Source organism: Drosophila elegans, unplaced genomic scaffold (genome assembly GCF_018152505.1).
Source record: "Drosophila elegans isolate 14027-0461.03 unplaced genomic scaffold, ASM1815250v1 contig_468, whole genome shotgun sequence".
In the NCBI taxonomy this organism is placed as follows: Eukaryota; Metazoa; Arthropoda; class Insecta; order Diptera; family Drosophilidae; genus Drosophila; species Drosophila elegans.
Window position 1 is genome coordinate 1336488 of NW_024545855.1, and position 13149 is coordinate 1349636.

Here is a 13149-nt window from a genome sequence, read left to right on the forward strand (position 1 = left end):
AGCCACCGCGAAATTGTATGGCCATGGCCATGGAGGAAAATTTAGGGGAAAGTAGAAAGTGGAGAGCGGAAAGCGACGAGGAGCAGTGGCAACGCAAGCGCTTAAAATGTTTTGCAGGCGCTTTCCGGCTGCAGCTTTTAATGGAGTTTTGTTAGTTGTTTTAAGTGTGCATTAGTTGCACGGGAGCGGAGGATTTAAATGAGTAGCCCGAGGAGGAATAGGTTTCTTTTTTTGTCCGCTTGCGTTGTCACCTTCTCTGCGGCTATGCTGGTCATCTCCATGACGCTTTTTTCCATTCCCCAGTCGGGGCTAAAATTGACATCGAAAAAAAACAAACGAGAGCTGGGCTGGAATGCAGATTTATGACCGCAAACATGGTTCGTTCTTTAGCCCGTGATACTCTTTCCGGTGAGTCCGATGGCAAATCCTTGCGGCAGTGCCGTTCCAAATGTCAGGTGTAAAAGAATGCATGTTTCGAGCCATGCCCTGTTGTCGTCATATTTTGTGGCTTGCGGTTTTTATGGGCGCACCACAAACACAGAAGCAGCAGCAGCAGTAGCAAGCTCTGCAGATAGGAACTTACCCACAACCTGCAGCGACACCGGATCGGATATGGCCACCCGCTCCTGGCCATTGATGTAGCTGGTCGCCCGGCACTCGTACTCGCCCTGGTACTCGTAGGTGACGTTGTCGATGACCAATCTGGACTCGGAGCCCCGCTCCACGTACTTCGATCCATGGGCCATTCTGCAAGGTAAATTGAGAAAATCAGAAAATGCAGTCAAGTGTTTACGAAACAAGATACAGATCAAATAAAGAAATAGTTCATTAAATCAAGTAATATGCTAGGTAATTAATTGAAAAAAAATTTAAGTTGTCATGGCCTGTTATAAAATGACTTAAATTTATTTATGGATAGACGATCTAAAATCTTCCACAAATTGTTTCTTTTTGTAATTTCAAAGCTCTTTTTTCCTTCTTGCCGCTGCTTAAAACCCATATGTTTATTAAGGGAGCAACGCTCACTGATCATCATCATGATGTTTTCTTAAATATATGTAGAGATAAATTAATAAAAACAATTAGCAAAAATACCTACTTATTATTATAGTTGCTTTTTTTTATTTAGCGTTATTTAAAAAAGACCGCAAATGTATAGGCAAAACCATTTTGTAACTAAATTTGTAAGTGGATGTTTAATGCTTTGTTATATACCACTATAATTAAGTTAATTCTATTTTTACTAAGACAAACGAACATTTTTTACTTTTATTATTATCAGTTAAGGGATATCTTCTTTGTTTATATGTATGTGCGGCGAAATAAATTAAACCTAAGTTCAGCAATAAATCATTATGTTTAATAAAGCTTTTAGTTTTTCTTTTATCGATATTTAATGATTAAATATTATATTAATAATACTACATTACGACTTTCTTAAGCTGGCAAGCAAGAAAACGCTTCAATATTCACATGGGGTGACCCAGTCGAAGCAGCAATTGATTATGATTATGTGCAACTAATATTGGAATTCCATCTGGTCATGGTGCATGTTTTACAGTACGCTCTTTGAGCTGCTTTAAGTCGTGCAAAATGAAACTGATGCATTCAGCAGAGGCCAAACCGCCTCTTTCCCTTTGAAGCACCGCAGCTCTCTTCCAAATGTCCTGCGTGGCTGGCGCTGCAATCCTTGCTTGGCAATATTGAAAATTGCGTATGCGTATGAGTTATTTTTCGGTGCAGGCTGCCTGCCCGGACTCACAGACGAGTGAGTGGGCCAACGAGCTGGCTCAAAGAAATATTTGATACATTTTTAATATGAGAAATGCCTTTCAGGCTGCGAAATGCTCTGGGCCCCTACTGGCTCATCGGTCTGCCCACAGATTCTTTTGAGGCAGCCGCAAAAAGATGGAAAAAACGAGGGCCAACAAATATTATGCATTCATTGCCATGGCGCTTAAAGTGACAGCAGAGATCTTTAAGTCGTTTCTTGGTAGCCAGCAATTAAAAGCAATAAATTAGAAAGCCATTCAAATGCAAATCTCCGAAGTCGAAAAAGTTTGGCAAGCGTTTTTTCGTTTGGGTTCTATACCATTTCTCCACTTCTCATCGAGGTCCAGGCAGAGTAGAGAGTGGAGAGTGGAGAGTGGAGAAATCACGTAAATCAAAGTGACAGAACTCCGTGTCCTGCGTCGTGTCCTTGGGTACCTCATTTGCAAGGCGTCCGGCCAAGCTCAGTTGCACTTGCAGCCCAGTTAAAGGACACCAAGGACACTGGGCCAAGGCACCTGGGAGGTGGAGATTAAGGAGCTGCCGAGCATACGTCGCTTTTCCTGTCAGCGGCTCACTCCGTGGCATTGATTTATTACCCCAAATGGCCCCAAATGGGCGACTCCCGCTGTTTGTACAGCACGGCACGCGCCATTTAATTCTGTGGGTGGTGGAGTGGGCGGCGGAGTGGGCGTTGCTGGTGTTTGGAGAACATGCGTGGAAATTAGTTTTCAACAATTGACATTTAATTTCTGATAAACACGCGCGCATTCGGTTCATTAAGTCAACACGTCAATGTGTTGCATGTGGCATTCGTTATTAGATTGCGACACCTTCGCATTACAACTATTCCGAATCCCATATCCTATATATCCCCCGATCACGATCTGGCATAGCTGCGTATGTTTTATGCTAGTCCGATTGTCTGGGGGCAAGTGCAGACAAATAGAATCACAAAAATCACGTACTTACGTGGCAGCGTCAAAGAGCTCTAAGGGCCAGAAAGAGACAGACAGGGAGGTAGAGAGAGAGAGTGAGGGAGAGAGAGAGAGGGAGCTGTGCACAGTCATATGCATGAGGAGTGTTTCGATTTTTCCACAGAATTTGCCTGCTTTGCATACTAATGCACGTTGCCATCAACGAGGAAAAGAGAAACGGAAGGAGCATAATCCTGCAAGTATTATGGATGGTTTCTTGCTACCCTAACAACAAAAAGGGTATATGCAATGGAGTCTACAATTTAATTGTATAAATTTAAGACCCAAAATAGCATACAATAAGTGAATGCAATAAAATTTTTGTGTATTATTAGTAAAAATGTAAGTACATTCGAAATTAAATTAACACATTTATTCTGGCTTACATTCTGACTTCAAAATATTATAAATTACAGGGTACTCCAGTAGTAGTATGTCAAAAGAAGACCTTCTTCCGTGTTGTTTTTCCTCGGTTCAAACAATTTCCGAAGAGCAGCTAATTAAAATTACGCGAAATATCATCAGCTCTTGTGGCAAATGGGCGTGGTGCCGCATAAAAAGGAAATGTGCAACAGGAAACCTGCTCATGTAAGAGGAAAATTCCGTTCTTACAGAAAAAGCTGCCTTAAAAATAAAACTCACCGAAGGGGCTGCTAAACATACACAATTAAAGCATAGAGCGTGACAAAATATTTAGCATACGCTGAATAAGTCGAGTTTAATTAGAGCTGCTATTCAGCCGATAACAATGAACATTTCCGAGACCAGAGGAGTTTACAAACGGGCAAAGAACTTAATGCAAAGACGAGTCAAGTTTTTCACGGAACCAAGCAGAGGCTATCAAAAGTATGAAACCCAAACTGCCGAGGAACTCTAGGGAAGGCTACCGCAAGTGGGATATTTTCACAATTTCAACAACACTTAAAGAAACTGTTTTTTAAGAAGTAGATTTAGCTCTTGAAAATCTGAAGAAAATGTAGCAATTAACAGTCTTATTTATAAGCCTTATCCTTCTTAGCGCAAACTCTCAGTAAAATTAAAAATAAATTTTATATCCTTTTTTTTTGGGGGGAAAATGCTGGTAACCCTTTAATAACAAGTTCAGGGAGTACAAACATTTTTTAGAAACCAACAATTCGTTTTGCTTTATTTAAAAGGGTATGCAACACCTGGCCTTTATTAATGAATCTATCGGACTTCCGAATTCAATACAAATGGTTGCATATTTTTAACAAAATTTAGAAGTCCTATTTATAGCTATTTGTCAGTGAAATTATTAGAAATAACCTCTTCTAAAACCGAAAGAGCTTAGCGCCCAGTGTATATATGTGTCGATGGACTCACCTCTGTACCCACTTGAAGGATGGCAGGGGATTACCATCAGCCAGGCACTCAAATGCGGCGGGACTGAATAGCGGGGCGGTGGTGAGTCGATCCGGACCAGCTGAAATAATTTTGGGTGCATCTGGGAAGGGAAGGGAAGGGGGGTTTGAAATAAAGCCGAGTTCGTTGAAAACTTTGTCCAAGGTAAATAGTGAGATACGTACATTTCACATCCAACTGTACCGACAGCTGCTCAGAGGTGCCCACCGAGTTCTGCGCCTGGCAGGTGTACAATCCGGCATCGCGACGTCCGACGGGACGCAATTGCAGAGTTTCCTGCCGGGCAAAAAGGTGGAAAGCGACGAGAACGAGATCAGCAGGCAATTTAATACAATTACAAATTCCTGCTACACTTTAGATAAATACCCGGCGTGGGGAATCAATTTTGGAACAACATAAACAAGGGCGAAGCTGGCTGACTCACCTGCAAGCTGGCTATCTCGGAGCGTCCGGCCCGCCGCCAGACGATGCTGGCCGGGGGATTGGCATCGGCCACGCAGCGCAGCACCAGGGCATCCTTGTCCTCCTCCAAGTCGATTTCCGGTGAGCCAATTAGACGGATGCTCGGCGCGTCTGCAAGAAAACAGAAGCGGAGACGTTCAACTTGGTTAGGCAAAACAAAAACAGCAATACAAACTACAGAAACAGCAATAGAGACTAGAGAAACACACAGAGTCAACAAGCCGGGCAAGTCGAGCTCCTCTGGGACAAGTCAACTCTTGAATTGCTCAGCAAAACAGGAAATTACAGCAAATTGTTGTTAATTTAATTGTTACAGCTCTCTGTCTCCGATTCGGATTGGGATTTTGCTGTTTCTGCAGTATCTGTGTTTAGTTAGCAGTTAGCCCGGACTTGGAGTCCCACTTTAAGCCAAATCTCTTTGGTGACCCCGATTCGGGATGCAGGTGTGTGGCATCACAGCCAGAGCCAGAGCCAGTGTTTGCCCATCGTTATCGCAACACTCACATTTCACGTCCAGCCGCGCCTCCACCGCCACCGATTTGGCCGTGTAGGACTCGTGGGAGGCGGCGCACCGCAGGATATCTCCGTGGCGCTCCCGCATGGCCGACACCTGCACCACCGAGGTGGCCGACCAAGTGCGTGGATTATCCGGCTCGGTGGCATTCATTTGCGGGTGGATGGCCGAGATCTCCTGGTCGCCTAAAGGAGGGAGAGAGAGAGAAGGAGTAAGCGGGATATGCGAATTAATTAACATTAACAACTGCCGCTGGATAACAACTGCAGTGGGATTATGCTCCACACCCCACTCAAAACAATTTTAGAAACTAAGTTAAAACATAAGGACTGCTACATGAATAAATATGAGAAAATGTAATATTAATTATTTAATAACAATTAATTAGTACTAAAAACTTCAAAGAAAGTATTGATTATTATTATGTAAAAAGCCAAATAATCATAGGGATTATATCATCATTTATAGAACAATATTTTCAGTTTCAGTAACAAGTATAATTTTATGTATGTATATATATTTTTTTAATCTTAATCTACGAATTAGAAAAGTTAATTTTTATGACAACTCATTACAAAGTGATTTTTTGTAGGGCTGTTTGAAAAACTCTGAATACAGCAGTCTAGACATCCGTAGTTAAATAATTTTAAACAATATATTCCGTTGTTTTTTGTTGTATTTAAATTGGAACTATACTCTTTTGCCTTCCAAATAAAGTTAAGCACAACGAAGCGTTCTTAATTTCAAAACTATTTTAATACGAAAACTATATTTACTTTTAAATATGTTCTACTGATTTTAATGTTTCTTAAATAGCTCTTAATATACAAGTATCACATCAAATAAGGGCAAAGAATTAAATTCAGAAAATACCATTTAGTTGCTTATTAAATTCTTGAAATCAAATTTTTGAATTTAAAAGTTAAATAAGAACCTTTATATATATATAGTGGATACAGAGCCACATTTTTCTCTGGGTGCATTGCCCATTTTGCAGACTTAAAGCTACATAAATTTGGTGGGGAGTGGTCGGGAGGAGGAATGCCGGTTCGGCACATACCCAAGAACCATTTGAGGGTGGCCGGAGGATTGCCGTAATGCGAGACGCACTTGACCGTCGCCAGGGCGCCGGCGTCTGCGGTGATGTTGTGTCCCGGCGGCACGTGTACCGCCTCGTATTCGAGCCTCGGCCGCTGCGGCGCCACTGCAAACAGAAGATTAGTGTCCTTAACAATTAGGTCCTGGGCATTTACGGTGAATTGGGGGACACTTTGCATGCGCTGTGTGGGAAATGGCCCTTCAATCGAGTCGATCCACTTACCACGTACGACAAGGCGCACTGGCTGGCTGGTGAGGGCATCCTGGGTGGTGAAATCACTGGCCGTCACTTGGCACTCCCACAGGCCGTCGTCGAAGTCCAGCGTGGCCGAGCGGATCCACAGGGAGCAGTCGCCGCCAAGCTGCACCGCCGGCGGATGGAGGTCCAGATGCAGGACGTTCCCGTTGTCGCTCGTCGGCATACGTGAGGCCCATTCGTACTTCTTCGTGTAGATGCCAACGGGCTGGGGGCAAAGAAGTGGATTGTGTTAGTTACACACGGGGAAAAAGCAAGGACTAAATTGAAAATAAACTACAGACAGTATTAAGTATCATTCAATACTAAATACATCCCCATACTCTTTAGTTTCGTTTATAATCCAATGAGTCTAAACCTATAATCTAAGTCCTTCTTATTAAGCCAAATATGTTTTATTTTCATACTTTCATGGTTTTATTTTAAAACTCATCTTATTGAGAAAAATTTTCCAGGTGAGAATAGTTAAGTTTCTATGACATGGGTTAAATAATCAAATATGTAATAATTGTTTTTTTATGCACTTTTGAAAATAATTTGTTTACAATTTTAATGTGAAAAACATTGTTTTTATTGTTACCAACCATTTTGCATGTGTTCATACATTTGTTTCCGTGTAAAATAAAGGCGAAATGATATGGATAGGGAAGAAAACGACGATGGTGTTGAAATGAACTGGGCGTTGTCTACGACATGTTTAGCATGTTTAACTTTTCGATGCAGTCAGGCGTCTAATTTGGTCTCCAATTTGCCCAAACATTCACAGACAAATCGGCGTGCAGATGGACAGGAGAACAGGAGCACAGGAGCACAGGAGCACAGGAGGTGGTCTTTGCCTGAAATTCCTCCCCAAAACTCCACCCCTCACCCATTTGCCCACCCACTACTACGTGTCATTTAACTCCATTTTCAGCCGTCGTCCCAGTCGCTTCTGTCTGTAAATTGGCATTAGTTTGTTTGCTAATTGGAAATTAAATTACAATTAGTGATCTCTGAGCGTGGCATCGTTCGCATTTAAGTATTTATGGGAACCAGCACCCAAAACCCCCGGAAACAGAGCAGCTTAATTGCATTTCGGCTCTGAGCGTTGTCTGCGTTGCTAGTGGCGTAATGGGTTAAATTAATTGCTACATTGAATTTTCCTGCACCAGGGACAATAACAACAATCGGCTGAAACGAGAATTCAAATTTATTTAAAGAAAACGAAAGGAAAGGCAAATGCATAATCTAATCTCTGTTGCCTTGCCATTTGATATTTAGTGTTTAAATTTGCGGCAAGTGCATTTTGTTTGTCCGACCGAAGCCGATAAAATAAAGGGCGACATGCATCTGGCCACCTTGAGATGTCTGGCCAGCCAGCATAAAATACAGTATCTCTGTTTTATTAAACAGCTTGCGGCTGGCATATAGTAAATGTCAGATGTCCGATGTCCGAGATACTATGCCATTTGATTCCACTGACCTCAGGCCACAGGGAATAATCAATGGGCGGTCGCTGGTCAACAAGGGTTAAGTTAAGTTTGGGCGGCTTTGCGGCAACAAAAGATATGGGCTCAATAGAAGACCGAGCTGCCCGAAAAACAATTTCGGCTAGCAGATAAAAAATCCGAAACCGAACAAATATTTGGCTGTGGCCCATTGATGCAGCTATTGCTGCCAAAACATTCTCCAATCGATACTCGTATCGGCATAATTCTCTGCATTTTCTAACTTCAAAATAGAAGCTGCAGGCACAAAAAAAAGTCGAGGGGAATAAAAATGTGCGATGCCCAAGAATTACATTTATTCAAATGGCTGGACTTGGTTGTACTCGAATATTCTCCATTTGTGCTTTGGAATTATCAGGAAATGCACTGCAAAGAAAACACAGATGAGGCATGGATAGAATTGAAAATTTTTCCGCAAACATCCTTTGGCTAAATTAGAATGCAGCTCGTGAATGGACATAGCTTTACTCCGCTCCCCGTTTTTTTTTTTTTTTGCTTGGGACAAACCAAATGTCACTTCTTATGATAACTACACATTGAATATAGGGACAAAACAACTATATATATATATATATATACATAAAAAGAGGAAATTGGGAAACGTTAAGCACACATAGGAGAAAAGGAGAAAAGTGGAATAAGTATGCAAAAATAGGAAGAATTTTAAATGAAGCCCGAAACAGCAACATCAGCTTGTTTGTGTGTCTGTGGGACGCTCGATGCATGCAAATGTTGTTTACCCTCGCCCTTCGTCCTTCGGCTGTTCGCTTCCTTCAACTTGTTCGAGTGGAGACTCAAAGCATGTAAACATTTAAGTATGTGATGCAGAGCGAGAGTTTGCGATGCGCAGCATATGAAAAAGGACATTTGAAATGCTTTCTGATTTTTGTCATACAATGGCGTCGAGGGGGTCCGAATCCACCCGCCCCCCCATCACTCTTAGGTACCAGTGTGCATTTGCATAAGCAACTACCACAACAAGTGGGGAGCTGAGACACTGGCACTGAGGGCGGCAAATAAATGTTATGCTTCAAACGCACACAATTGCCCTGAATAACAAATGCCACCAACACATTCCCGCTCGCCTGCGCCTGGAGCGCTTCCATAATGAGGCCACTTTGGATTGGTATGCAAACGAAGGCGCTCAAGGTCTGAGATCAACTACTCGCCCACAATGGCCATAACAAATGACCACTAACTGCAAGGGTCATACTTATATTGAACACTAAAATCAATAGATGGCGGGTAAAATAACTATGTTGCATTCAACTATGAGTCTGCTAATATGGATAAGATTGTTGATTTATCTCACATTGGATTGGTTTTGTATGCAAAACAAAGGTTTGAAACAGAATTCCTGCCCACTTTGAAAAAACATGACTAGAAACAGAATTCCTGCCCACTTTGAAAAAACATGACTAGAGCCACTTTAAGCTGATCAGGCTACACATATTCAATTTAACAACAAATGTTTTTATCGAAAATATAAGGATTAGAGCTCAGGACTTTATATTTAGTTTATTATTTAAACTCCTAAGATGAATATTTAATAAAACAAATTCTTTGGTAGTCACATACTTTTTAACCGATAGTTAAATTTTGGGTATATTTTTATTCTTTATCTAGGCCATTTGTTAGTTGACCGGTTTCATATATCACAGTATAAGCTAAAATAAGTGCTGCTATATAAAGTGGCCAGCGATTGACAGCAGAAACCAATCAATTAAAACCAAACAATTTTTTCTTTTGTTTTGTAGGATCAACTGCTAAATAACATTACACCGGAGAGAGAGGCAAACGATATTTTCATGTTTGCGCTGGCATGAAATCCAATTGGGCTTAGCCCGCTGCTGTCACGCACTTTCGATTAAAAGTTGTGCCGGCCAGTGTTCTAATCAACGGCCAAACAAAGAAGGGCTGTTTGGGGTCCTGTTCGCAGGTCCTGTGACCCCTGACCCCGTGTTCCCCCCGTTCACGGGCAACTTTCATTATTGACTCGTCCTGGTCAGGGTGTAAATTACATTCGCCACATGTGGAGGCCAAAAGAACAACACTTAATTGAACCGCAGGACGCGCCACGCATATGATATGAGTTTTCTAGCCAGAACACGTCGGTGTGCCAGAGTGTTGGTATGCGAATAAAGTTCGCTTGTTTGTGTTCGGTGAGACTTTCGGCCAAGTTATGAGTTTAATCAAAATGTTTATAAACTGGCGCCATCGATAGATGGGCCCAGTGAGCAGATATAATTACCTTGTTATCCTTTTGCCAGGAGCACGTGCCGCGCTTGTCGATAACTTTGCATGTGAGCAGGGTGTCCTCGGCGGGATTCACCTCCGTGTATTTGGGCTGTTCCGAGAACCGCTGGAAGCCCTCGATTCCTGCAAGGAGAAATGCGAAATGAGAGGTGAGCAAATGGCAACTGGCAACGGACGACTGGCAAAAATGGAAGAGGATAAATGCCGGTTCTGTCATCAACATAAACTACTTCCGCCCGCTGCGCATGTAAGTATGCTACCCTTTCTATAAAATCGCTGGCTGCATTTTGTCACGCCCTCACACCAATACAGCCTCTCTTACACACCCACACACACACACACACAACGAAAACGTGGGCAATTATGAACGCTTAACAGAATGGCGGCCATTTGCTTATCTCCATCAGAGTGTGTGTGTGTGAGTTTGTGTGTGTGTATGTTAGTGCTTCTTTCATTATCATTTGGCCGCGTCTCCCTTTTTTTCACTTTATTCTTGTACGCGTAGCGGAGAATTTATGTTAATTGCTGGCATGTTGAATATTTTCTCCGCACTTGCACTCAATTACACCAATTACAGGTTGAAAATTACACGCGCTGCTTGCTCAAGATAATGGATGTGGGCCCTGTGGGTTGCGGAAGGCGTGGCCCACAAGTTTGTGTTGCCTAATGATAAGGGCGATGTACGTAAGAACTTGCTGAGACATTCTCCCCACTTAGCACCACTGACAAACATTCAAGAGCAAAAGGCTTATTAAAGAAAAAAATTTTCTTTGTAAATGGTACACAAATCCGAAAGTAGGATATTCAACTTTAAAGGATTTATTTTAGAGTTTTTAATCCACAGCCATCATATTTAGCTTTAGTTAAGGATCACAGTTGTTAATCATAATTAAAGGACTGAAGTAGAGACGTAAAAATAAAGATATCTGATGTCTAAGAAACAGTTTCACATTTTTACCACATTGGAAAAAGCTATTGGTAATTATTATTTTTTGAAAAAACACCCAATTTGTTTTAGAATAAGGACATACTTCTGAAACTTAAGACTAGTCCGCATAAAATATATTCAACTAATAAAAAAAAGGCAAGAATATTGAAACAAACAAAAAAAGGCGAAATTTATTTTCCCGAATGTTCTTTCTCTCTGTAAGCAAGTCGTTCTGTTGGTCAGCAGGTCGTGGCTTTGGCTTTGACTTTGGCTTTGCTTCGATATCAAGAGGTCAAGGATTAATTGAAGCCTTTTGGCTTTTTAATTGCTGTTTGTCATCGCCCACAATGGGCCACCGCCGCTTTTCGGCTTTTGTTTGGCTGTCAACTCGTGCTTTTCATGCGTGTTTGGGGAGTTTCCCTGCGTTGTGGGTATAGACGGGGAGTAAAAAAAGTTGCTTGGTCTTATTGCGTGCGTCGGCCACACGTGACTGCCGTTAGTCCGTCCTTACCGCCGACTGTTTGGCCTGCCAAATGCCAAACAAGTGTATGTATCAAATGGGTGCATGGAAACATTCGCTCACGCAAGGATTTATTACGCGTGATTGGCGTGATTGCCACTTTGCTGCTTTATTTCAGTCTTTCCCCTATGCCGGTGAAGTCGGTTCCGCTTTTATAGGGTTCTGTATAAATTGGCTTTGTATTTCAATTATACAGCACTGCCTTTTAGGGTCTGATTTATGCGGACTGGACTTAGAGCGCTGGTACTGGAATTCCAGCTGGGCTGCTTAATTTCTGCGTGACCAAACAGGAGGCGGCCCACTTAATTGAAACGCATTGGAATGCAAAGATTTGCCCCGCCGGAAAACCACGGGAAAACAAAAAAAAAAGCGATGCCCATAACAGCGAAAGTAAATAAAGCAGAGCCGAAACCGCCGCAGCCTATTTACAGGGCAAATAAAAATATTAAAAATAAATAAGCAGTAGCAACGAAATTCGAGCCTCAGCAGAGGCTTTTCCGTAAAGGAAAAGTGCTGCTGCCCCAGCTGCGAAGTGTCCTCCTCCTTCACCGCCGTCCTCTCCTTCACTCAAGGCAAATAGACAAGGATCCGGGTTCCGGAGCCAGCTGCGATTGCAGTTTTAGCTGCCCGGGCTGGCCCACTTGTCCAGGTCCCTGGATCCCGGGATCCTAGGATTCAGGACTTCAAGTGCGTGCCGCTGAGTGCTGCTTATGGGATTGTTTCGCCTCCTGCAGCACGGCTCGTGCCGTGAAGTGGCGTTGTTGTTTAGCCTGTTCTCGTTTGTCTACCTCTCTCTCTCTCTGTCTCTCTCTTTCCATGTTTTAAGGGGCTTGCGTGCCTGTGCACAGCCAGCAGGGATATACAATTATTTTAGTGGCATGTGCACCATCCTGTGCCTCGCCAACTGCTGATGCCTTCAAGAGATGCCCTCCAATACTGGAAAACTGCTAAATTGGCAATTTTTTTTAAATATGCCAATATGCCAAAGAACATTAAATTCTAAAACTCGACGACCCCGATCGGGCTTAATTTTTTACCGTTTTGCACGTATTTTTTTTGGGTGTAGTTCGATTTTATAAAAATTATAATTTAAATCATTCCTTTGGAACATACATACATATTTTCATTTTTTTTCACTAAAAAATATTAAGTTTTGGTATAGTTGCCGGGAACAAGAATACCGGCATGCGAGGCTTAATTGTTTTCTTATTTTTCGTTGCGCTTATTTAATCCCAATATAATGGAGATAATGGTGAACTTGAAAACCAACTCTTTAATTTAACCTTTGTTATTTTATGGTAGTCAGAATATTAAATAATTACTACAGGGTAGTTACACTAAATTTTCATTAGTTCCGTTGGCTTTGAGTTGGTTAATTTTTAAATAAACGCCCGTTTAAAGTACTTTTCGGGATTTTTTTCACTTTCTGTATTACGCTGCGTGCTCTGGTCTGAATTTATAGTTTCTCCCAATCGCCCATCGTCCAGTTTCCACTTTT

General features: G+C 42.0%; 1 protein-coding gene across 7 annotated transcripts in view; it reads right to left on the minus strand.

The window, feature by feature from the left end:
- LOC108143828 (hemicentin-2) overlaps positions 1–13149 on the minus strand; it is a 112727-nt gene that overhangs the window by 31704 nt on the left and 67874 nt on the right. For all 7 annotated transcript variants that reach the window (XM_017268370.1, XM_017268371.1, XM_017268373.1 and 4 more), the window contains 8 exons: positions 10199–10326; positions 6428–6668; positions 6167–6310; positions 5097–5291; positions 4555–4703; positions 4295–4406; positions 4092–4212; positions 584–747 (listed from right to left, as the gene is read on the minus strand). In XM_017268370.1, the coding sequence (XP_017123859.1) occupies positions 584–747; positions 4092–4212; positions 4295–4406; positions 4555–4703; positions 5097–5291; positions 6167–6310; positions 6428–6668; positions 10199–10326 (1254 nt within the window). The remainder of the gene's footprint in view (positions 1–583; positions 748–4091; positions 4213–4294; positions 4407–4554; positions 4704–5096; positions 5292–6166; positions 6311–6427; positions 6669–10198; positions 10327–13149) is intronic.